General features: G+C 40.0%; 2 protein-coding genes across 2 annotated transcripts in view; both read left to right on the top strand.

Annotated features, from left to right (window-relative positions):
• myt1la (myelin transcription factor 1-like, a) overlaps nt 1–16827 on the top strand; it is a 93359-nt gene extending 76532 nt beyond the window's left edge. The window contains exons 15-24 of the mRNA XM_080882208.1: nt 2160–2284; nt 5277–5345; nt 5736–5798; nt 5917–6000; nt 7806–8027; nt 8257–8348; nt 8530–8633; nt 9581–9724; nt 11242–11304; nt 13180–16827. Coding sequence (XP_080738334.1) covers nt 2160–2284; nt 5277–5345; nt 5736–5798; nt 5917–6000; nt 7806–8027; nt 8257–8348; nt 8530–8633; nt 9581–9724; nt 11242–11304; nt 13180–13320 — 1107 coding nt within the window. The 3' untranslated portion in view covers nt 13321–16827. The remainder of the gene's footprint in view (nt 1–2159; nt 2285–5276; nt 5346–5735; nt 5799–5916; nt 6001–7805; nt 8028–8256; nt 8349–8529; nt 8634–9580; nt 9725–11241; nt 11305–13179) is intronic.
• Nucleotides 16828–19113: 2286 nt separating this feature from the next.
• Nucleotides 19114–24580, top strand: e2f6 (E2F transcription factor 6). The gene is made up of 9 exons (XM_080883561.1): nt 19114–19369; nt 19790–20095; nt 20686–20720; nt 20888–20943; nt 21210–21396; nt 21642–21868; nt 22452–22579; nt 22800–22950; nt 24019–24580. Exons 1-9 carry the CDS (start codon nt 19253–19255, stop codon nt 24054–24056), a joined length of 1245 nt encoding a protein of 414 aa, XP_080739687.1. The 5' UTR covers nt 19114–19252; the 3' UTR covers nt 24057–24580.
• Nucleotides 24581–24858: the final 278 nt, after the last annotated feature.

Genomic DNA, 24858 nt, shown 5'->3' with positions numbered 1-24858 from the left:
AAAAGGATCAATCGGCTTTAGTCTTTTAGAACAAAAAGTTGTGATGCAATACAAGCATAAATAGGGTTACAGCTCTTCATCACAGCCGTTACAGTCCATCCACGTTGTCAGTGCACTGCAACACTAATCTAAGATCTAAGTGAACAGAGACAAAATAAGTTTGATAAATGGGTTTTAATCTAAAGTTTCTGGGGAGTAAAAGTCAAGAATTTCCATTTTTATCTCATGCAAGTTCAAATTTCTCTGTGCAGTTTGATAAATAACCCTGGCTGATAGGGTGGATGCAGACAGGCTCTCCGGAAGGCTCAGTGCGCTCCCATGTGGCCAGAAGCAGCACTGCATGGTTCAGACTAAATGAACGCTTCAGGAGCTCACACACGGTGCATTAAAATACTGAATTACAGCACTAATACATAAGTAAAACACGATAGATCATCGGCACGCTTTCAATCCTCACAGATCTGATATCACACAGAGCAACCCATGCAGCAAATTGCTACATTTGCCTCGTTGGATTTAGAGCGCTGGAGTGAAAGGTTTTAATCAGGAGAGTAATTGCGTTTGTTAATGAAGCACGACATTGCAGAGGAGGCCGGAGCCCAGAGCGAGGCGTCTGATGGGATTTTCTCCAGACAGTCCACAACGATTTCTGCTCCCGACTGAGGAGGTGTGATGTGTGGACTGCAGAGCAGACTGCAGTGTTCTTAGAGCCACAAAAGCTTTTTGTTCACAAACTGCTGCAGAAAGAAGCTCGACCTGGTTAACAAGCAGAGAGACACGCCTCTGACACCTGTGCTGGGAACACATTTACCTGGAAATCATCTGGCAACCAGTACAGATCTGCTTATTATGACCAGAACTTCAGGGACACTAAATTGATATGACTCATACAGCTACATTAAAAAAGGGCCTAAATGCTATAAATCAGGCTCTTCTTATTAGTTATTCGTACACACATAAATGCCATAGCACTCGATTTATGTCCACAATAATTCCCTGGTATGTTTATAATTTGTTTCTTAAAATTAAATTTATATAAATATGTTTAAAATGTTCCACCACACAGAGAAAAAAACATAATATACATAAAGCACAGCTATATAACAAACCTGTAGGTACATATAGGCTGTTTATGTGTAAACAGCCTATATGTATGTTTTCAGACCTTATGCTTGGTAGCTCTCTGGGCACTGACACACTACGCTGATCTAAAAAAGGCCAAATGTTTTCTAAAACACTGATTATAATGCACTTTTTTAGATCTATATACCAAATACATTCCTGAGGATTCTAGAATATTTTTTTTAAACTTAATGTAAGGAAACACTCCATATTTTATTCAACTCATGTAGAATGAATCAGGTTTTCTTCTGAATTTTTGAGATAAATGTGTTGTGTGTAACTAATGTGAGAATCGTTCCAGTCATTTTTTTCTCTCCTAATCCTGCTTTTAACTGTTTTATATATAACGCACATGTTGTAATCTGCACATTTTTATAAGTTAGCCTTTAAAACTTTCAGATTGTAACATTTTGGATGACACCTAAAAAGTTTTCACTTTGTGACATATTGATTATTTTTTTTTACATAAATGAGATGAAGCCCTGTTGTGGGTTAAAATCAGCTAAACTACAGTGGAGGGTAATATTCTTACTTACGGCAGGAAACGTACACGTATGAATGACAATAGCACATATTCTGTGAGATGACATAGAAGATTTATACATTCTGACATTAAATTCACAAACTTAATGTCTGACTTTTTAATGTTATTTCTTTACATATTACCCTCTTCGTTTGCATCTGTAGTTATTTTTTATTTCAGTAAATTAAAATGTTCTTTTAATTCTGACTTTTTAATTTATTTTAATTACTTCTAAAGTTGTTATGGAACACAAATTAATTTACTATATCATAGCGATGTGTTCAGACATGAGGAATGTCTAATTAATGTTACAGGGAATCTAACGACTGTTTCACTGAGGATAACATTATCTTTGACTAAGGAAAACCTAACATTACCTGATAATGCTGTTTTCACATAACCTTGTTGTCTCCTGTGTTTGAAATGGGAATGTGTTGTGAAGTTTGTGTAAATTTGCAAACGAAGAGCTTTTAGTGACGCGCTGTAGTCGGCTTATTTCTCGTCCTTACACCAGAGCGACGAGCTGGATCCCTTCCAGGAGCTGCTGGACGAGCAGCACTACCCGGCCGAGGTGACCATGCCCAGCCCCAAACACCACAAATACCTGCCCTGCAAGGAGAGCAAGAAGGAGCTCATCACGTAAGTAATCCGACTGCTGCACGCTGTTACCCAGCAGCCTCTGAGCCAAACACTCTCACGTTCAGGTCGAAGGATGGCGAGAAACCCTCAGTCAAAGGCAGCTGAGGTTCACTATGCGCTATATGTCACTTCACTTTCCTGTCTCATTAAATTGATGGTGCAGCACTCTTACAAAAGTACATAAATATAGACATAACCCTGAAACATCAGCAGATAGCAAAGACAAACAGCACGAGTTTGAAGCGGGAACGAAACTAATTAGCAACCTTGTAAATTTAGAAACGGAGATCGGCACATCAGTACGTGTTTTAGTCTCCGTGGTGTTTCTGATCTCGTTGAGAGGCTTCATCAGATGTGACACAGGCGTTCGCACCATCTTCTGTCGCCAGCTGCCGAAGAGCCAATAAGACAAAGGCTAACAGCTCAGGATTATTAATGACAGGAATTCACAGGCCAAAAGAAAAAAAATAGTTTTCATCATTTTTTATTGATATATTGCTTTTCCCCTCACTGTAGCTCAATAAGTGCAGACACTTCACAGCGCACACGTATCAGGAGATGTGTGTGATATAAACAAGTAACTGTGGAGGAGCTTGCTTCGCTTCTTTGCTATGCATAGCATGTGTCCTGATCGAGCCTTTTCTTTGGGGTTTGGGCAACTGGCCAAATTGTTTTTACTTTCATCAGCTTGTGTCACGGGCGCTCGTGTAAGCAAATAAAATCTGAAACTCTTGACTATGAGGCAGGCGTCTGAGTTGGAGGAGGGTCAGACATCAAAATCATCCCAGAGCAGTTTCCCTTAGTTGATCTGGTTAATTACTTTGAAGACTGCATAACAACCAACAAACAAAATAAGTAAGACTTCAGGCTGTGAATTTTTTGCATGAGTGAAGCAGGATTCATGTGAGGACAGAGAAAATCTCTGTTATGCGTGTTTAGCCTAATCATTCCCTACAGAGGCTCATCACTTCTGCGCTGCAAAGTTTACGTTTTACTTCTGCTTAGATGTTATTTGACCTGTTTCAGCAACTTCAAGTTTCTTTCATTTCAAAAATTTTAAAGAAAAAAATTAATTCTCGTAGAGATTTTAGTATTTCCACACTTTGGATTGTGAAATGTGGAAACATGATACACTCAAAAAAAAAAGGATTCTTTGTCATCAGAGTCTAAGGAGCTTGGACGGAAGCGACTGGACTTCTTTAAGTTAAGAGTCGCAGGTATGTAAACCATAGTGGGGAGCAGATGAGCCAAGGTGTGAAAAACGGCATGGGTCATTACCACCAGGGTTTAGGGTGAAACTACTTTGAGACCTAACCTCATTCTACCATGTGACCTATAGAGGTCACCTGACACCTGGGAAAGGATCTTAAGACTCCACAGTTGGTGTCGTGAGCCACCTCCTCTGTTCAGTGATGGACAATCACAGTGGACATGGATGGTCTCTTTTACCCTGCTTTCAAACCATCTGGCTTCCCGTCAAAAATGTGAACATTGGCATCTTCAAAAGGCTGAACAGCTTAACCCATAGTATAAAACTACATGTAATCAGATTACTTTCATTCAGAATTTGGGACACAATTTGGCTGTTACTCCTGACTCATCATGTTTGGTGTGAAGAATAGTGTTTTGTCCCAAATCCCGATCTTTTTCCTAAACCAGTTACTTCATCATCAAAAAAACATCATCAGCCATCAGTTAACATAACACCGTCAAGAAAGAGGACTTCTATCTATGAAGTGTATGTTAGCTCCACTGTTTTGTTCACTGACCATAAGTAAGGCTATTGTTTTCCAAACAAATGATGCACTTTCTTCTTGTTCCTTGCAATCAAATTCAAATTTTATTTGTCTCACACACACACAACCATACACAGTATGACATGGGGGTGAAATGCTTGTAGCTGTGCAATGCCCGACCATTGAATGACAGTGATTTTACAGTATTTACAATTTACAGGTTACTACAAAAATTTACAAATTAACTTAGAAATTTACAGTAAAAAATGTGCAAATAGCAGAAAGAGATTATAAAGATTATAAATTATAGGAAGTGTGCATAAAGAAAAACCAGAGTGCGTGTGGTGATGTGATGTGTGTGAGAGTCCAGTCTTATAGTGATGTAATGTGTGTGGGAGAGTCCAGTCCTACGCCTGGTTCAGGGTCCGAATAGCCTGGGGGAAGAAGCTCCTCCTCATTCTCTCTGTTTTGGCCTTAAGGGAGTGGAAGTGCTTCCCAGACCTCAACAGTGAGAAGAGTCATCAAATCAAATAATCAAGTAATCAAACGTCTTCAGCAGAAGGTGTTTGGTCTTTGGGAAGGAAGGTGTTTGTCAGATCCAAGTCCTTTTTCTTGTGCTTTTGTGTGCTGTTTTTGTAACCAAATAGTTGAACTTAAACCCAACTAATGACTTAGAAATCAAACAAACTGTAAAACTCAAATTTCTAAAGGAAGCACAAATCTTGGTATCCTGGCTAGTAAGCCTTTGGCTTATGGAGTTCATTTTTCCAAGTAAAGGCCTTACAGTATAGTGAGAAGCTCATCAGTCAGGCAATCCCCTGTAAGTGACTGATTGGCAACAGTAGTGAGGAAGAACTGCCCTTTAACAGGAAGAGACCCCAGATTTAGTGGAGCAACCAGAGGAACCCACAAACAATAAGCAGGACAGACACAAAATACAAAAGATGACAAATGTTAACGACACCTGGCGCGAGTAGCACAGTGCTGCCACAATGCTGGTGGTGAGTTTCACCAGCACCACCTAGGTGCTTGCCATAGGTCTGTAAAACAGGATCTTTATGTCACAGTGGCCAATGTTCCTGCAGCCAGTCCAACAAGGCACTGTTGCTAAAAAGAAAAGAAAAATAACTCTTGTGTGTAACAGTGAGACACAGCCATCGTCGGAGAAAACCACATTATGTGTGGCCCTGGGATGAGAGCATGTTTGTAAAACTGTCGGTGGTGTTAAAGTAATAGTGGCTCTTCTCCTCCTGCAGGTTGTCAAGCTGTCAGCTGGCCGACAAGAACATCCGCGGGATGATGACCACTAACTCACAAGAACTCAAGTGAGTCAACAGGATCAGTGTATCACTGGTGTGTTGTTCTCAGCAGAGTGGAAAGTGTGGGAAGGAAAGAATGTTAAAAATATCGACTGCTGTCCATTCAGTGTCCTTTCATTTAAAAGTGTGTAACTTTTTCTATGGTTGGATTTAGAGCCCGCTCTTCTCTGGTTCATCCGTCATCGGTTTTCCTAAAACCATTTCTTCCTGTCTATGATGCTTTGGGTACCACTCTAATGTGTTACTGTAATTGATTTGTGAGAACTGCGAGTGTCTGATGTCAGACATTCACGGAAAAAGAAAACATTTTTCTGGATGTAGTCTTTCTTTTTTTTTTTTCGACACAGGAACCATTATGTGATAATACAGTTGTTTGATCTTGTATTTACTCCTCAGGTGTCCAACGCCCGGCTGTGATGGATCTGGACACATCACTGGAAACTATGCCTCCCACAGGAGGTACATTCGTAAAGACTATAATATACAACTGCGTGCATGAAATCACAGACAAACAAACAGCAACAGTAAACCATGCTTCACTGAACGCACATGTTTTAAGTAATTTTCTGTTCTGCAGTCTCTCCGGTTGTCCACGAGCCAAGAAAAGTGGCATAAAAATCCTCCACAGCAAAGAGGACAAAGACGATCAGGAGCCAATCAAGTAAGGAGATATTTTGGAGATATGTCACAGCCTTAATATTGAGAATATTGGAAAGTGTCAGATCTAAGCTTAAAAGTAAACCCAAGCAAAATGAGGGGCAAAGACAGTGCCACTCAAAAAACTACCAAAGCTCTGTCATTGAGACATTTAAATATCTGGATAGATTCAAGGTTGTGCATTCATTTAAAGTGAATGCACTTCTTAAATATTTTCCTATGATGTATGAGGCAGTTTTTGCCATATTTTATCAGCTTCTTCCCTGGTGTTGTTAAACTGTCTGAGACAAAGCAAAGAACAAGTAAAAAAAAACAGATTTCAGACCAGTAACTGAGATGTTGCTCATAGATTTTATGTAAGGTCCACAAATACAGGGCTTAGGTGTCCTGTTTTTTAGATCTTACCACTATATTAAAGCTTATAGAACAATAACAGCGCTTTAGAAAAGCAAATTCTAGTTTCTCTTAAAAGTTTTTTTGCTGCTGTTGGTTTTATTCATGCTCATCAGCATCTTTATGTTCCTCTCTTAAATGTAAAATAATTATTTTAAGGCAGATATTGGATTTTAAGAGAATAAATCTTTGAAACAACACCTTGCCAAAAAATACAATAAGTCAGAGAGAACAAAACATTTAGTGATGTCAAACTCTGAGGGGGGCATTCTTTGGGTTGTGCAGGCTTGTTGGTGAGGTCAGTGGGATTGGAATCTGGGGACTTTGGAGGTGTTGTGGAGGATTGCTGCACATGCTAATGGATATATGAAGAATTAAAATAACAGGTTAAACTGTTGCCGTGTATTTTAAACAGGTAGAACAGGATTCTCATCTTCTGACAACTTTTTTAGAGAAAAGAGAGAAGGTGCATCAGTTAGACTTTTCAAATCATCAGCAAGGAGGAAGGACTGGCTTGTTTCGTTGCCTCTTAAAAGCACATTCCAGGTCCCATTATTATGCATTTTTTTTGCATCAAGGTCAAAGCACTTTGTTAATGACAGGTTCATCCATCATCCCTCTCTTAAAATGCTGCCTATGTAGACTGACCTTTCTAACTTTTGCAAAGAATATTGCAAAAGCGGGGAGCCGCGGTCAGTGCTGCACTCCACCTCCGGCTCCCAGCAGACCAAGTCCAATAAAGGTTAGCGCTAGTGAGCCTTTGACATTTGTGTTAAAGCTGAGCCATAATGCTAAGCCAATACGACCTTGTGAATAATCTAAAGTTCAGCTTGTGTCAGTCTGTAGCCAGCTGCCGCCGCCGCCTCTGTTCCATCCACCATCATCATTAACAGTAGAATCATAATTAAGCTTAACCTGAGCTCGGCTGGGGAGCGGCCTGTGGACGCTCGGCTCATTCTAATCAGCCCAAATGTCACAGCGAAGGGCGTTTTGGGATGCAGGAGGCAGAGCTGAGTGTCTGGAAGCTGAGGAGGTGATAGGCGTTTGTCCTGCTCATCGTTACGCTGCTGTGGCCTTGAGGCCTTGGAAGGGTAGGGGAGGATTGTAGATGAGGAAGTGAGTCGTGACTCAATGTCCTCCCCCATTCATCAAGAGTCCTATGGAGTGCTGTGGACAGTTTCTAAAGCAAAGTGTTTCTGTCCAGCTGATCAAAGAGCTGATGATGGTTAGTGTGGCTGGCTGCGTTAGTCTTTTCTTAAACTAAAGCTTTTTGGAGGTGACAAGACTTCACTTCAGGTTAGAACTGTGGAGTGTTTTCAAAGGAGCTTGCAAAGAAAAGCGTCTGGACTTCTTTAAGTGGAGTGTTTTAATTTTTTTTTTGAAAAGCAAACGGAGACCTTTACACTTGTTTCTCAGGTGTCCAGTGCCAGGTTGTGATGGTCAGGGTCATGTGACAGGGAAGTACGCTTCTCATCGCAGCGCATCAGGCTGCCCCCTTGCGGCAAAGAGGCAAAAGGACAGCTACGTCAATGGCTCGCAGTTTGTCTGGAAATCTGGCAAGACAGATGGCATGACCTGCCCGACCCCAGGCTGTGATGGCTCAGGGCACGTCAGTGGGAGCTTCCTGACCCACCGGAGGTAAGATCTTTCTTACTTTAAACAAAGTTTGTCATCAGTTCCAACTTTTTTTATACAATTTTGGGGGTAAATAATGACCAATATTCAGGTCCTCTCCTCCTGCTGTACATGCTGTTGGCTTTTGGTCACCGTTTTTCAAATAAGGCAGCGATTTGTATGACGTTATCTATGCAAAAATAAGATAGATTTTTTAACTTGGAGAAACATTTGGTTTATGTTTTTTTTTCAGTCTCTCCGGTTGTCCCCGCGCCACCTCAGCCATGAAGAAAGCCAGGATGAGTGGCGTGGAAATGTTGACAATCAAACAAAGAGCAAGCAAAGGTCAGAGCTCAAGAAACAGAAGAAGCTTTAAGTGAATTATTATATATATTATTATATATCTGAAAGAGTGAAAAAAACCTAATTTCCTTATATTAGACATTTTACATGTGATAAAATGCGGTAATGCTGCTTTGACTGCTAAGTCAGGGGAGATGGATCTTTTTGGGGTTTTTTGTTTCAGGTATCGAGAACGATGAAGAAATCAAACAGCTGGATGAAGAAATCAAAGATCTGAATGAGTCCAACAGTCAAGTGGAGTCAGACATGATAAAACTGAGGACACAAGTAAGATGGTCTCTGTTTGTTAATGTAACATAAATACAAATACGTAAGACACTAGTTGGGTAAGAAACTAGACTGTCCTGTAATAGACAGAGATAAAGGTGTCCCAGTAAGCTGCTATTTCCAGTAGAAATGTTTTTGTCACATTATTTGACAAAAAAAATTTCTACTCGATATTTTAATTATTTGATTATTTGAAAATGATGCTGTTTTTTAAGTTCATGAAAACCTTCAATGTTTTCTTTTTCTTCTAATAAGAAGAATAAATCTTGCACCTTAACTGCACTCAGACTTTTAATCTGAAAGGGTTAGAGGAACTTTTGGCATTCTTAAAAAATACTTTCATAAGAAAATCCTGCCCTCATCAGCCATCTTGCTTGGTTTCACATGCTTTTTAAGAGGTTGAAGAGAACTTCTTTAAGTTTGTTGAAGATCAATGTTAGTTCTAAAAAATGTTTAGAATTGAAGAAGCCTCTTGGTCCATTTTAAAATCCTAAGATGAAGGAAGATGCAGATGTTATGTGACTTGGATGACTGAGAACCTGCACGGACATAACATCTGCATTTTCCTTCATCTGCAAGACTTTCCTACTTTACCTGACAGATGTGCACGTGTCCAATGCAATGGGTTGGACACAGTGTTTAATCTGCCATCTTTGAGTACAACAATCCGTGTGATCTTTCAGCTAATAGTCAGTCAGTGCATTTAGGGTGGGCATCGTGGGTTTTCACGGAGGCTCCTTAAACCAGCTCCAGTAGTGCAAATGCAAGTGCTGTGTGCTACATGGGAGAGAGGACATCTGTGGGCAATATGCTGACTCAGTTCTCCTAAAATTGTCTGAAGTTAATGTTGGTTGATTGTTTGCACTCTTCCCAGCCTTTTTGCTAATGTCACTATTAATACAAAAGCTTTAAAAGGTCTCCTACTAATTTATTTCCTCATCCGGTAGATAACCACTATGGAGACCAACCTGAAGTCCATCGAGGAGGAGAACAAGGTGATCGAGCAGCAGAACGACTCCCTGCTGCACGAGCTGGCTAACCTCAGCCAGTCGCTCATCAACAGCCTAGCTAACATCCAGCTTCCACACATGGTAAGAAAAAAAATCATCTGTGGCATGAAGAAGTAAACCTAGGATGACTAATAATGTGACAAGTATTCTTTTACCACAAATATAAGCTTCCGTAACGTGTAATTTAAATATCTAGAGACTTATAAATGTCAGTTAAATATTTAAAATTTTGAATTTACTGGTTTGAAAATCTTGTATGTTTAACATCAGTATACAACATGCTTTAAATACAAAGACAAATATAAATAATTACATCTCAGAACAAATATACAGCAGTTTTAGAGCAGTGTTGGCTTTCTTAGCAGTTTAAAGTGGATCTTATTTTTATTCTTGGACTTTACTTTGAATGTGTCACAGTTAAAAAAATTCCCCTCATAACAGAAGGTTTTAAGACCAGGTGGGTGGGGCTTCTGTGCCTGAGATGACCATATTTGGGATATCTCCACTATCCGACATCATGCAGACCCAAGACTAGAAAAAACAACTGTCTGAAGCTGAGTTTTTAGAGCAGTGAGAGTGTAGTAAAGCCTAAAACCAGCATGCTTAAACTAGCATGCATTATCCAATCAAAATGGACTGAAATGCAAATCTATGTATTTATTTCTATGTTCTTTGTCTGACATGACCTACTATATCTGTTACAGTTTGTGTAATGCCACTTAGGAAATGTTATGATTGTGTTTTGAGTGTTTGTTGGAGGCTTTTCTGTTTCACGTGTTGTAAATGAAATGTAGATCTGAGGCCAGCTGTTCATGATTTCGACCCAGGGATTTTTAAAAAGCCTTCTCCAGCTTCTTCCCCCCTTAGCAACACTCAGGTTTTTCTTCATCTGCTTCTTTCTGTTCTCCACCTTCTTCTTCTTTTTTTTCCTCCCAGCAGTTCATGCTGTGCTTCTCCTGTGCTTTGAAACGCCTCACAGATTTTCACATAAAGAAACGGCCCGTTGTTTTCTTTCTTTTGTTGTTGCTTTTTTGTTTTTGGTTGACTTTCAGTGAAGTTGCTCATGGCTGTTTTAACGTCATGTTGTCTCAGTGTCGGAAGAAGACTGGGGCTAATTGGATAATCTCTTAAAGCAGTAAAAACAGGAGGTGCTTGATAACTGGACTCTCTGCTTCCTTTCCTTCTTCCTTTAATGGGCGGGAATGCTTCATATCACACTGTAAGAAAAATATTCGCCTTAACAAGGAATTCTCAGAAAGACGCGATCTCATTACCAGAAAAATACTGAACTGAATCCAAAGTTCTGTTCACACTGCAGGACTTAAAATCTTTGATTCTAATTTAGCTCGCAGTGTAACAGTTAGTTCTCTCAGTTGTCTCTTTATTTTTGGCATTTTATACCTCTTTCAGTTCGTTCTGACTTTAAAATTATTCAGAAACTGGAAGCTTGCTGCAGTCTGAACAGAGCTGCAGGGCGAAAAGACTTGTTAAGGTGGACATTATGTTTTTTTCACTCCTCGGTGTAGCTTATGAAGCTTTGTGACCGCCGCTGTGTGTCTAGCGGGCTAATAGACTTCTCTGTACACCCTCTCCTGTAGAGACCGCTGCCACAGAAAGAGGCCCCAGTAAAGCATAACTGCTGTTTACAGATGCCTCCCAGAGTAAGAGATCCATTTATCCTTTATCCAATTATCCTTCTCTTCTGCACTGTCATCCCCCCTTCCTATAGTTCCTGTAGCTCACTGTGGCATAGGCACATCCTAGCTATCCATTTATCCTGCAGCTTTCAACTCAGCCATGTTGATAGTGACATCAACTGTAGATAACCGCTTTTCCTCTTTATGACAAAAAATATATTGAGAAGCTAAATCTATCTTTAAATCAAATTTAGCCCCAGCAGAGAGTGTGAGAAATTCTCCTGCTTTGTTTTTTCTGACTGCACTGAAATGCTGAAATCATTAGATAGATAGATCATTAGATAACGTGACATTAACTGCAATTCTGCGCCTTAATGACGTAATGTTTTTTGTTTTTTTCGCTTACCTATAAACTAAACCTATAAACTCATCAGGAAAGTACTTAGAGAGGTAAAATCCCCTTGACTACTTTATGAACTGAAGTATGTCTGTAAACATAGGTATCGCCCCCTGGTGGCCAGTAAAAAGAAAGTTGGTTTACGCTTCTTTCTTTCAGTCCCAGAAGCCAAGTCCTGCTTTTTATGGTGTCTATAGTCGAATGGCATTATCTGCTTTGCTATTGCACCAGCACTGAGAAGCTAAAATGAGCATTATTCGGTGGGCACATACACTGAAACCAGATTCACACACATCTTTTAACTGTTTTCAGTCCATTAAACGACTCCTGTCAGTCCCATAGATTTGCCCGCAGGCAGCCTCTTCCATCAACTAGTAAGCTCAGTAGTCTATTATCACCTCATTTAACGGTGGGCATGTCACTGGGATTTTTTTTTATCCTACTGATTACAGTGGGTGATAACAGTCTTCTGGCATACTAGTATTAAAGGTAGGTTGTCTAAGATCTAAATTGACTTATTAATTAAAGAGCATACATAACTGAAATCTTTTTATTGTCCATTTAAAGCCCTTTAAATGAACAATAGAAAGACCTCTTAGTGGGCTCAGTTGATCGCTTCATTTAAGGATTACAATGATCAGTGATTAGAATGGATGATAACAACCTTCCTGTCTCCTCTTAGTACAGGAGGGCATCTAATGGGGGTATTATGACCAATCATGACCATTAAAGAGGCTAATAACAATGAAAGTGTGTGAATCATTTAACTTGAGACGTGGATATTTGACTTTTATGTGCCAATTAAAGACGGATCATTGGCTTTTTGAGGCTCTGGACTCAAATTCTTTGATTGGCTGAGTCAGTGTGAAGTTAGCAGGATGCAATGACAGCAGTGCAGTTAAGTGCAGGGCAACTGGCTCAGGCACCGAAATAGTCATTTGTATTAGTGTCCCTTAAAACCTATAAATGCCAAGTATTAAATGGAGGTCAGTGAAGACCTCAAAGACTATAGTGACTCTATAACATAATGTGACATTTAAGGTGGGCAATCATCAAATAACCCACTAAAATTCCTGAAGCCAAAGCTGCACTCTCCCAGAGAAGTACTTGAACCACCAAAACTCCCAGTTGGCAAACATGACTTTCCAGTTATGTCTTTCCCATCTGCTCATTAGCATCCCATTAGTTTTTATCATCACAATTTTGTCTCCATGTGCTTAAACATTAACCTTTCATATACCCACCAGCTAACCATCTCTCACCTGGTTTTTGCATGGTTTGGAGTTGCATTTTCGTAGATAATCGGCTGATATTACATCAAATATCGTACATTTACTTTTTAGAAAGGGAGTATTTTAGTGAAGCCATGCTTTCCCAATGGTGTCCCTTCCTCCCCCTGCCGCCCGCCTGTCTTCCAAACCTCCCCCCAGTGTCTGAGTGAAAATAAACCACCACCTTTATCCCACCTGATTGTGTCTACATGGGTTTCTTTCCCCTCACAGGAACCAATGAATGAACAGAACTTTGACACTTATGTGAGTACACTGACAGACATGTACACCCACCAGGACCAGTACCAGAGCCCGGAGAACAAGGCGCTGCTGGAGAACATCAAACAGGCCGTGCAGGGCATCCAGGTTTAACTTTGACTGAGGCCGGAACAACAAATGCAAAGCAAAAGCAACAAATGGGGGGAAAAAAAGTGGAAAAAGCACGGAGTGGGTTGTTTTTTGCTGCTGTAATCTATCATTAGTTCTTTAATTTCTTCTGCGGTAATGCTCTCAACTCCATGGGTATCTCTTTTTTTATTATGTTGATTGTTGTTGCCTTGCTTTGAAAAAAAAAGGTTTTAAATGAACATTCACGTTTTGTACATTTTCATATGACCTAATATAATGTGATGTACTGTTTATAGCTGCTAATGTATGCACATTCTAGTGTATATGTATGTATTTATTTATTGTAAGCTTGAATCATTTTTTATTTTAATGCGATTTTTTTCATACATCAGAAAAAAAAAATACAAACTGGGCGTCACGGGTTTAACAGGGAGCAGAGCGGCGACTGGAACATGAAGAGCAACCACTTCTGAAAAGCTTCTCACGAGCTTGGAAGTTGCTCATTAATTCTTTTTGTTTTCCTCTTAATGTCTGGAAGCGGACACTAATGTAAATCTTTAGCAATGATGAGAAGAAGCGATGCTATGAGCAAGAAGATTTCAAACATCACGACACGGAAACTTTTTGGTGCAAAATCCCATCATCCCCTTCGGAGTTGTTCCGTTTCAAAGCTGTCCTGTTCCGCGGCCCGCTTTTTCTTTGTTCGTGGGAGGGAGTGCCAGTGGAAAGACCAATGGCTGCAGAAAATATAGGAGACAATCTGCCATTGTGAATTTATTTGAAATCATCAACCTCGACTAGCTAATAGAACAACGTGTCAGCAATATTGGTATGATAATATTAAAGCGTTTGTTTAGATATGGGATGCAATCTATATGAAAAAAAGTTGTTTGGGTATATGCAATTTCTTATGAATAAAACTAGAAAAGAGCTGATAGATCTTTTTACTAACTATAAATGTATTGCGTTTTGTATAAACCTTTTACTACAATCATGTTTTAGGAATCTGACACGGGTGAGAGGACTTTGGTTCTGTCATGTTCGACTTTGCACAGGGACACCTTTGTTTCCATGTTTTGATGTTTTTATTGCCCGTTAAGAGGCACTTAGCAGGCAAACGGATCTGTAGATATGACTTTTCTTTCTCGAGGCTGACGGCTCCGCTGGACTAACAGGGTCAAAGTTCCCATCCTTCATTGTATATTGCACTCGTTCTGTAGAAAACGTCTTTCCAGTCATGCATCTTGTTGTCTGAGCCACAATGAGACATGATGCCAGACGACGTGATGACCAAGCACCGCTTTTCTTTTTTTCTTTTTTAAGTCTTTGTAATTGAAAAAGATGAATGAAAACTAGAGCCAGCAGTCGTGACGTCTGTGCACTGAATTTACCGACTGAGTATTTGATCTGAATCGGCCTTACTGATGACATTCGGTCTGAAATCACAGTACTGATGGAACATGTTTTCTCAACACCGTCGATCATGCATGCACTTTATTGGAGTATGTTAAAGTATTATCACGTGGTAAATGAAGCAAAAACTGTACAGCGAGTTTGTGGAAACTGACTTTGATAAGACTTTGCGCTGGAGATGCCTGTTGGAAAGCAACTTGAAGCAAATTTCACTGAGTTGATTTATTTAAGGGAAAACTCCCCCTGTGGTCTCTCCCCAGTCTCCTTTATTTCACAGTCCAAGATTTAGCAGAAGAAAACGTCTTCACGGTCAAGCTTTTGTCTGAAACATCACAGTTCAGGATCTCTTCTTTGGTATGCAGACACATTCTAAAACGTGTTTGCACTGGATAATAAGACAATAATCATTTTTTAATATGTCTGCCATCTTTTCCAAAATATGGTGTCAACAGAGTGGAAAACTGTAGTGCCCTTTTATTTTCTGCATAGACATTGTAAGATGACTCCTGGAGGACTTAACCTCCTGAGACCTGGGCTCATGTTTGGGTTACTTGGGATGTAACAGGCCTGTGTTGGTTAGAATGGAAGGAGGGTGTGTGGTTCCAAAATGAGTTGAAAAAATCACATATGTTTTCTGTGTGTACATAAAAACGTGATTATATGTTGTAAGCCGATTACAAGCCCCAATGTTTCCAGAAGATTAATTCAACCAAGTGTAACTTTAGGTTACCCACTAATAACACTAACAACAAGTATAAATCAAACCTAATTTTTTATAGAAACAGATAATATGATGGGAAACTGTGTTTATGCAATGCAAAATGTTTAAACATTTGCACATCTGATGGGCTTCTCTGCATATGCTGACTGATATATTACTGTAAAGCCACTCTGGACCAAATTAAGACATGAATAGTATCACTGTATATGATCCAGGAGCCTCGTGAGAATCTAGGATGGAAATGTTTGAGTATATTTTTAAAATATATTTGTTTGAAATTGTAATACATGGATAAAGACAAATTTTGAAACTTGCACTATACAGCTTAGTTATAGCAGTTAGACAGTTAAAGTGATGAAAGGGTGAAATTTTCCTCACTTATACAAGCATAAAAGTTCAATTTAATGTTTTAAAGGAAAGCAATTTATTGGATTGTTTCTAAATAATACATAATTACGCCACCATAATTACCAGCAGAAACACTTGATACAGCTGGTATCCATATGAAAGTTTTTAGACAAGCGGTACTAATGAAAGCTGAAACTTCAAAGTACAGAAATGTTGATAAATCTTTTATGGAAACTAAATTGCATTTCTGTGTAATCAGGTGCAGCAGTATGTGCTGATATATTTAAACCTGCACAAATAACCAGCTCGTCTAGATATGAATATAAATGAGGGGAAAATATTTACTTGTGTAAAAAAACTACAAATTGTCTCATCATACTAAAATACATTTTTTATGTATTTTTTTTTTCCACACAAGGGAGAAACAAACTGCAAAGGGGGGAGTTTTCTTTTAAGACTTCTTTGGACATTTACTGCAAAGTCTCATTCCCTGACTTTTACATCTTCGTCCAGAACTTGGCGTCTGCAGCTTCCTGCCAGTAAACTTCTGCGTTAGATAGACTGACAGCTTGTATTTTTTATTTAGTCAGTTATTCTTACTGATAACAAAGGAAATGGGAGTAAAAGCACAATTCTGCCATTTAAAGACAGTCGATAGACTAGATATTGTAATAACAGATGTAAAAGCTAAACTGTAACTATTTACATAGAGAATCTCAACACTAACATGTGACACGCTAGAATGCAAAAGAAAATCCATATGAATATTTGTGAAATCATCAATTTATGAAGATGATCGTTTCTTTTCAGCAGTGCACAGATAAGGGGTTTTTATACAACATTCATTTTCTCTCCTTTTACCCCTTTTTCTCTGTTACTTGCAAAACTTTCGACAGCAGTTTTCTTACCACATGGCATGGGTTTCTGTTGATATTTTTGCTGTATGTTTAAGGTCATGAGTTGCTATGTGATATTTTAATTTGACTTGTGAAGTTTGTACAATTTTTATCATGCTGGTGTTGGCATCTCTTGCTCTGAATAAATCTTGTGTTGCAACACTGATTATAACCTTCACTTTGTTTGTCATTTTTAAAGCTGACAGTTAGTTGTGTTAATAGTGTGCAGTCGGCAGACATTTAGGGATTTTTATTATTTATACACCAATGAAAAGAGATCCAGTTGCCCAGTTACCTTTGTGACTGAAAAATAGAATATACACCAATTTGCCAAACCATTAAAACCACTATGATGTAGGAAAAAGGAAAATGTAAGGATCTGTGTGACCTTGACAAATGGTAGTTTGAGTCTGAGACCATCTCCAGTAAAGCAAGCCTTCCCAGGATGCACTGGCTAGTTTCAGTACCTAAAGTAGTTCAGGGATATCTACCTGGGTACTGATGAAACGCATTAGAGTTAAGGCTGGGTTTTTGTTTTAGCCACATTCTAGATAAGCATATTTTAAATTTTATTTGGTTTAGGTGGGCAAGAATTCTGTAAGGAGGGGTGGACATTAAATCGACCCAATCCCTAACTCTGAGTCCTAGGTAGTTTATTGATGGACTTAACAGAAATGGGATAGCATACACAGCTTCTGCAGCTGGTCAGGATCTTACTATCTACTACTGGTGGCACCTACAAGCACGTAAGTGTTTGATCTGAACCAGTGATTTTCTTCAGGTTACCAATACCTTACTAGTACCAGGTTGGATCCCTTTTGTCTTGAGAGCTGCCTTAGTTCTTCATGGCACAGTTTCAACAGGGTGCTGAAAACAATCCTCTGTGATTTTTGTCCATATTGACGTGATAGCATCGCACATTTTTTTGCAGCAAACTCATTGCCATGATCAATCAACCAGTTTGAAACCAACTTTCTGACATGGTGTATTACCCTGCTGGAAGTTGCCATCAGAGATGGGTACACTGTTCATACAGGAATGAACATGGTCAGCAAAGATACTCAGGTAAGCTGTAACATTTAAAGGATACTCAAGCGACACTTAGGGGCCCAAAGTTTGGAAGAAAATGTCCCCCATGCCATCACACCAATAACACTATCCTGAACCACTGATAGAGGGCAGAATAGAGCCAAGCTTTCATGTTGTTGACCCTACCTTCTGAATGTCAGCAGAAATTGACTCGTCAGACCTGCTAATGTTCTTCCAGTCTTGTGATTCTCCAGTTTGGTGAGCCTGTGTGAATTCTAGCCTCAGTTTCTTGTTATTAGCTGAAAGGAGTGGTACTTGGTGTGGTCTTCTCCTGCTGTAGTCCATCTCCTTCAAGGTTGAACATGGTCTTCTGCATACCTTGGTTGTAAGTACTTATTATTTGAGCTTCTGATGCTTTCCTACAAGCTCAAAGCAGTCTGGCTGTTCTCCTCTGGCATCAAGATAAGATAAACCTTTATTACACGTGGGAAATTTGTTAGGTCACGGCAGAAAGTGGACAGTACAAGTTACAAGCAGCAAAAATGAAGAAAAACAAGGAACAGGATAAGATCAAATAGAGGGGATGTTGTCCAACAGGGATGACAGCTTAGCCTCCATTCTCTGGTCACTCACCACCTCCACTGGGTCCAGAGGGCATCCTAGAACAGAGCTGGCCCCATGGATTTGCCTGTTCAGTCACTTTCTGTCCACAGCAGAGATGGTGCTGCCCCAGCAACAAGGCAGAATTGCTGTTTAGTATAAAATAGAATAGAATGCCTTTATTGTCACTATACAGATGTACAATGAGATACAGAGCATCTCCTACTCAGTGCGAACATGTGGGAGAAGAAAGGAGGGTGAGGTGCACAGTTTCTGCAGCACTATACATATGAACACACACTCCCCGTTTATGTATAAGGGGGCTAAGTCTGTGCTGTGCCTCCTGAAGGCGACAGTGACCTCTTTGGTTTTCTTGTTGTTCAGTGCCAGGTTGTTCTCTGAACACCATGCTGCCAGCTTCAGGATTTCCTCTCTGTAGGCTGCCTTGTCTCCCTTTGAGACCCCTCCCTTAGAGATTGTTGTGTGAGCAAACTGAGCAGTTTGAGAAATCTGCATATTGCCTGTCTAGCAACAACAACAATGCCACTTTCAAAGTCACATAAGTCACTTTTTTATGAAGTTTCAAACCAGCCTGCTGAAGTTCAATGTCTGCTTGTCTAAATACAATTGGACATAGTTTTTGCTGTACAAACATTGTAAATAACAAACTGTGATATGTGAATAAAGCTTTAAAAAGAAATTAAATCCATAAATAATTCTAAAACCACAAGTTCGGTAGAGGGCGCACATGCGTTATCGCAATCGTTGGCCTGCGTTGTTGTACTTCCGGGTGAAAACATGTCCATTTCCGGCGTGGAAGACGACACAAACAAACCAGTCGTGCTGTGGCGGGTTTTTATTCCCCGTGTGCTAACGGTTACAAACGGGCTGCGGATGTGCGCTTTGCCCGCTCGGTGTGTTGAGGCTGGGCGGTGAAGAGACGATTACCATGGTGAAGTGTGTCGTCTCTGGGTGTCCGAACCGCATGGTTAATGTTAGCCGGGGGCTCTTCAACAGACCCAAGAAGAGGTTCTTCAACTTCCCCCAGGACCCTGCGCGTGTCCAGGTAGGGTCAAAAAACTTTGAGAGTTACAACATATTTACAAGCTACATGTTTGAATAGCGATCGTTAGCATCTCTTATATCTGATTCTACCGGCTAACATGACGCTAACATGATGCCAGTTAAACAGCTGCTGTTTAAATAACCCTGATGACATGTGTTAGCTCATTTACTACACAGCTGGAGTGAACAGGAACCCATTTCCAAAACATGGAATCAGCTGTGCTGTTTACGCTATTTAAAGCTAGTTTGGCCAGTAGACGAGTAAATATTGTTTTCTTTTTATTTCTACCAGATAAATGCAGTTTTAATCACAAATAACTACCAGGTTACCAATTTGGCCTGTATCACAATATCTGTGATGGAGTAAAACCCCAGCCAGTCAAACTAGAGATCAATAAAGACTAACTGTAACTGTGTTCAGGTGTGGCTTGCAGCGCTGAGGGAGACGGAGAAGCAGGACTCTGTGGAGCAGCATCTAATCTGTGAAGACCACTTCTTGCCAGAGGACATCTCGGATGAGGGCGTCAGCAGCGACGCCATTCCCATAATGCCCCCCTGCCTGGACGGAGCCCTGGGTCTGCTCAGTCAATGGGGGGCCGAGTCGTCCGAGGAGGAGGATCAGTGGGCTGCTGGAGGAGGAGGGGGTGAGGAGGAGGAGGAGGAAGAGGAGGAGGACGTTAATGTTCCTGTTATACCTTTTGCACGAAGACCTACTCCACATAAGCAGGTAAGAAAATGTCTATCTCTACATTTCTTTGTGTGATGTAAAGTAAGGTCCAGTTCACAGCTGGTTGCTGTTCCCTGTATAGAGTCATACAGCGTCGGTCTGTAAGTGCCAAGTTTGCCAGTTTTGTTAAATACATAAAGGCCTCGATGACCTGTGATTTGGGAGTGAGAGTACTAGAATGTATTTGGCCTCCGGTACCACTGTGAGGAACTTTGGAGTCATTTTTGACCAGATTATGACCTTAGTTGAGTGGGGGGATAAAGGGATGTCACGTCACGTTGATGCATTTTTTTTAAGTTAAAAACTTTTTTGTTTTGATTTTGTTTACTTGTCAGTTCCAAACTAGTGACTTACTGAATATATATTTTACGTTGAAGACATAACTGAGTGTATAAGTAGTTACAATATTGTTTAATTTATTAACCACAGTGTTTGAAAACATGTATTTAAACAATCAGCTTGTAATTGATCGTTTCTTTTTGGGTTGATTCTTATGTTTTGGTGTGAATAAGTTGGTGTTTTATCACTTTTTGGTGGACTTGAAATCATTCTGACTTTGATCTGCTTTGTTTTCACTTTTTGAACTTGAGGAACCAGATGCCAAGACGAATTTAGGAACAAAAAGGTAAAAAACCCCAAAACAACCCCAAATTTTTTTTTTTTTTTTTTGCTTTCTTGCTACATTTTACAAATGGCGGTCAAGTTGTAATTCCACTGCCTTTTCTTATCTTTTCAAACATTTTAACGATAAATGATAAGTGAATTTAGTTCATTTTTTATCTTTCTTTCCAGGGAAATCCTCAGTCATTTAAAAGAGATGATACAGACCAGGATATCCACCCGACAAGGTGCATCCTTCTTTGATATTTATTATTTATTCAGATTTTTTATTAGGGTTAGGTTAGATTTGAAATACAGAGAAGTAGTGGACAAGATCGAGTAAATGTTCAACCAGCCAACTGGAGACTCACGGATTGGGACTTTAACAGCCACGTGGTGTGTAGTCCTAACCTGTGCTGTGTTTGCAACATCTTTTAGTGGATAACATAGAAAGATGTAGACTTAAAATGTTTTTATCCCCTTGTTCCGCCTCTGAGTGTCATGGTGGTTTCAGATGCGTCTCTGGGAGTTTTGACAGTGCGCTTCCTGGAGCTTCTGCTGATGTCGCCCGATGGTACGATCGACCTCCGGGAGGTGACGAAAAGCCTGCAGACCCGCAGGCGACGAGTTTATGACATCACCAACGTCCTGGAGGGCTTCAACGTCATTGAGAAGCAGACGGCCAATAAGGTTAAGTGGATGTGAGTGAGCAAAAGTTAATTTCTTACTGTTGAGTTCTGAATACTTTGTGCGTTTAATGTTAAACGCTGACAAAATAAATTTTTTGGTCTCTTTGTGGGTCTTCACGGACATCTCTTGGGTTTCTATCAGTAGAAAGAGGTTGCTTAAAGATGTTTTGTTTAGTTTTTGTTTTCTTTAATTAAACTTAAGGTCCTGTGCGCTGTCTGTGTAACACAGTGTAACAGTGAACTTGTTGTCTGTCCAGAGGAAGCTGTCCAATCTCCAGCTTTCTGCTAAAGAGCAGGCAGAAGTTCCAGAGAGAGCTGGAGAACCTGAAGCTGGTGGAGGACACACTTGACAGCCTCATCAAAAGCTGCGCCCAGCAGCTGTTTGACATGACTGACGAGTGGCAGAACGCTCTATATCCTTCTGCATTTCTATCAGGGACTCAGGACAGTTTGAACAGAAGTAATGAAAACAATGCTCCTGAATGTAAAACATGATTTAACCACATCAAAGTTTTCCTTTTCAGAATGAGCCTAAAAACAAGTCAATTTGCATGACTAGGTCATTTACAGTAAAGGTAAGAAGTTTGTTTTTGCCAATTTGAATGGAAATTAATGTAAATGTTCTTTATTTAAAAAGAAAAGTATGTTATGCTTGAGTAAACAAAACTCCAAGTGAGCTGAGACTCCTCTGGCTTTCTGTAAAAACTCTGAGCACCAAAACGTCCTCTCTTCATGCATGAAAAAACCTGCAGTTTAATTAAATGCCACTTGATGTCACACCTGCTGATACAGAAACAGCCCCTGGTTTGCAGAGTTTGCTTTCGAGATTTTAATTCCATATTTGTGCTTCCACTGCCCCCTTGTGGCCATTACATTAGTTACTGCAGGTTAGATGAGAGAACAGAAAATCTGTCAACGATTTACTCTAGCTGCACATCTGAGAGCATCACTCCTGACACTCTATAAAGATTAAAATGTCACTTTCGTCATTGGCATGAAAAGAAACCGTGAGGTCTAAAACCACCCTGTAATAACTGTTAAGTGAATAGAAGATAGTTTTCTTTAACTGTCCTCCTGCACATTGGCCTACGTGACCCATGAGGACATCAGCCGGCTCGAAGCTTTCCAGGAGCAGACGGTGATCGTCGTCAAAGCTCCAGAGGAAACCAAACTGGAGGTTCCTGCACCGACAGAGGTAAAACAACATAAAAATACTAAAATATCACAGACTAGGATAAAGTTCATTTTCAGGATGATCTGGTCTCTTTTATCTGAGTTCAACTCCAATAAATGTAGCATGATTAAAATAGTGTGTAAAGTAATCATTGTTTTTGTTGTTTTTCAAAACCTGATGATAAATTTTTCTAAACATACGCTGAAACTCGGGGTACATTCATGCATGTGTGTTGGTGCAGGACAGCATCCAGGTCCACTTGAAGGGGGGGAAAGGCCCCATCATGATGATGACTTGTGATATTGGGACGGGTGAAGCTGTGACAGAAGAGATGAGCGGCTGCTTTGTGACACTGGAGGAAAGCCGGATAAAGACGACCACACTGCACAGAGGTAAAAGGAAAAAACAGAGTAACACAGGGTGATAAAACCTGAGGTTTCAGTAACTCAACTGGTTCAGAGAGACTGTTTAGTGTTGAGCTACACACCGTGTATAAATGAGCTCAGTGCAGATGACCATCAGGACCTGTATTTATCATGGCCAGTGGGTTTATTATGTCACTAGTTTTTATACCTACATATTTAGCTGTGGAGTGTACTTTAAAGAGAGATCAGTGGGTTAGTGAGGCATGTTGAGCCTAAAGTCTGAGCTTTTAGGGTCACATTATTGGCTCTTTTACTAGCTAGATCACCATGGTAACTTATGCCGATTACATAAACCTGTCTGGATCAAGTTATGTTCCATTTCCATTTAAAGTCAGCCAGTCACGCCTCTTTTACTTTCAGTATGCCTTAAGTGCCATTTAGACATGCAGCCTGTTGAGCTGTACTTTACTGGCATTACTAAAGTTAAGCCTTTCTGTCCATCATTAAAGTTTCAGAGCTCCAATGTGCAGCTGATCTGTTACAACAATAAATGGGAGCACTCGGTAGTAAATCTATTCAATTATGACATCACAAATGTGTCTGACAGAAACAGGCGGCTCTCAGTTTATCCATTTTCCTCTTAAGAATGAAGTGATGCATCGAAGTTGTCCTAAAGCAGAAAGCCTGAGTCACCGGAATGTCGACAACCACCGTTGTGATGCATGAAATCTTTGACTGAGGTTTTAGGTTTTGTCAAAGCAGCTAACATAAACAAAGCTTGGATATGTTAAACTTGCTTCGTAGTATACCCCTCTGATGGAGGATGCATCAGGAAAGCCCTTTCCTCCTCATGAGCCTCTGCACTAGATTGAATAACATTTCAGTGAATGCAGTGGGCCAGGAGCAATAAACATGATCAGATCTCAGTGCGCTCAGAAAGCTTGATTATGTAATAGAACTCTCTAAATGACTTCGAGTATGTTTTTGCACTTGGGTTCTGCAGTTTCTTTTATGGGTGAGCATAAACACTAAATGTAACTCAGCTGATGTTTGTAGTCTGAATTCATGGTCATGGTGCTGTTGTTGCTGTTGCAGAGACCTCGATTCCACAGAGTCCCACACAGAGCACGTAGCTACCAGCTGATCTCCAGAAGTTATCGTCTGATTTCAGGGTTCAGCACAAGGAATTTGAAAGCATTAACAGAAACTGCAAAACGTTTCTGAAAACGGTTTTGACTGGAAAGATCCAGAAATGAATTGTCAGCTAAATGATATTCAGCTGAACGTCATCAGCTGAGTCCTGGCATGATGGGGACTTTATTTATGGATCATTTGGCACCATGTTTCATGTAACTGATGTGGATGAGGACAGTTTAACCCAGATGTTTGGAGATTCATTTTTGTATGAAAGACTTTGGGGGGAATTGAGCTGCTGAGCCTCCATTCTGCAGATGAGTGCAGAGATTCTGGAGGCCTTGTAATACACATAACAGTTATTTACTGACGAACATTTCCTGTAAAATATTTTACCTCTTTGTATTTTGAGTTTGTATCAGTGTTTATGTCCTGATATATGAATATTTTCATCTTGGTTTGAACTTTCATTTAGAAACACACCTCCAAGATGCTGTAATGAATAAAAATGAACTTGTATAAACCTGAGGAGATGGCTCATTTCTTTCACCAGCAGCTGAAACGATTTAAATATGTGAATTTTGTGACCCCTGACCTTTTCTTCTCTCTGGTTACACTTACTCAATTCTCTTTTCTGAAACACCTCATCAAAGGCCTTATGGTTAATTCTTGTGTTTAAAATAATATTGTTATGAAGGCTAGATGCATTTCCAGGAGTGGGAGCTTTTTTTTTTCTTTGTCAAGGTCTTTAATCTTGAAAACTGCATGGCACACAGACAGGCAGAAAAGACCATTCAATGA

This window comes from Rhamphochromis sp. 'chilingali' (assembly GCF_963969265.1).
Source record: "Rhamphochromis sp. 'chilingali' genome assembly, chromosome: 5".
NCBI lineage: Eukaryota > Metazoa > Chordata > Actinopteri > Cichliformes > Cichlidae > Rhamphochromis > Rhamphochromis sp. 'chilingali'.
Note: the sequence above shows the minus strand (reverse complement) of the source record. Positions and strands in the feature narration are given on the sequence as shown.

Bases quoted from the DNA above. Each gene is read 5' to 3' on its own strand.
- e2f6 (XM_080883561.1), top strand. From the start codon at position 19,253: ATGGTGAAGTGTGTCGTCTCTGGGTGTCCGAACCGCATGGTTAATGTT. The intron at 20,721-20,887 runs GTAAAAAACCCC...CTTTCTTTCCAG, and splicing joins ACGAATTTAGGAACAAAAAG to GGAAATCCTCAGTCATTTAA. The intron at 21,397-21,641 runs GTGAGTGAGCAA...TTGTCTGTCCAG, and splicing joins GCCAATAAGGTTAAGTGGAT to AGGAAGCTGTCCAATCTCCA.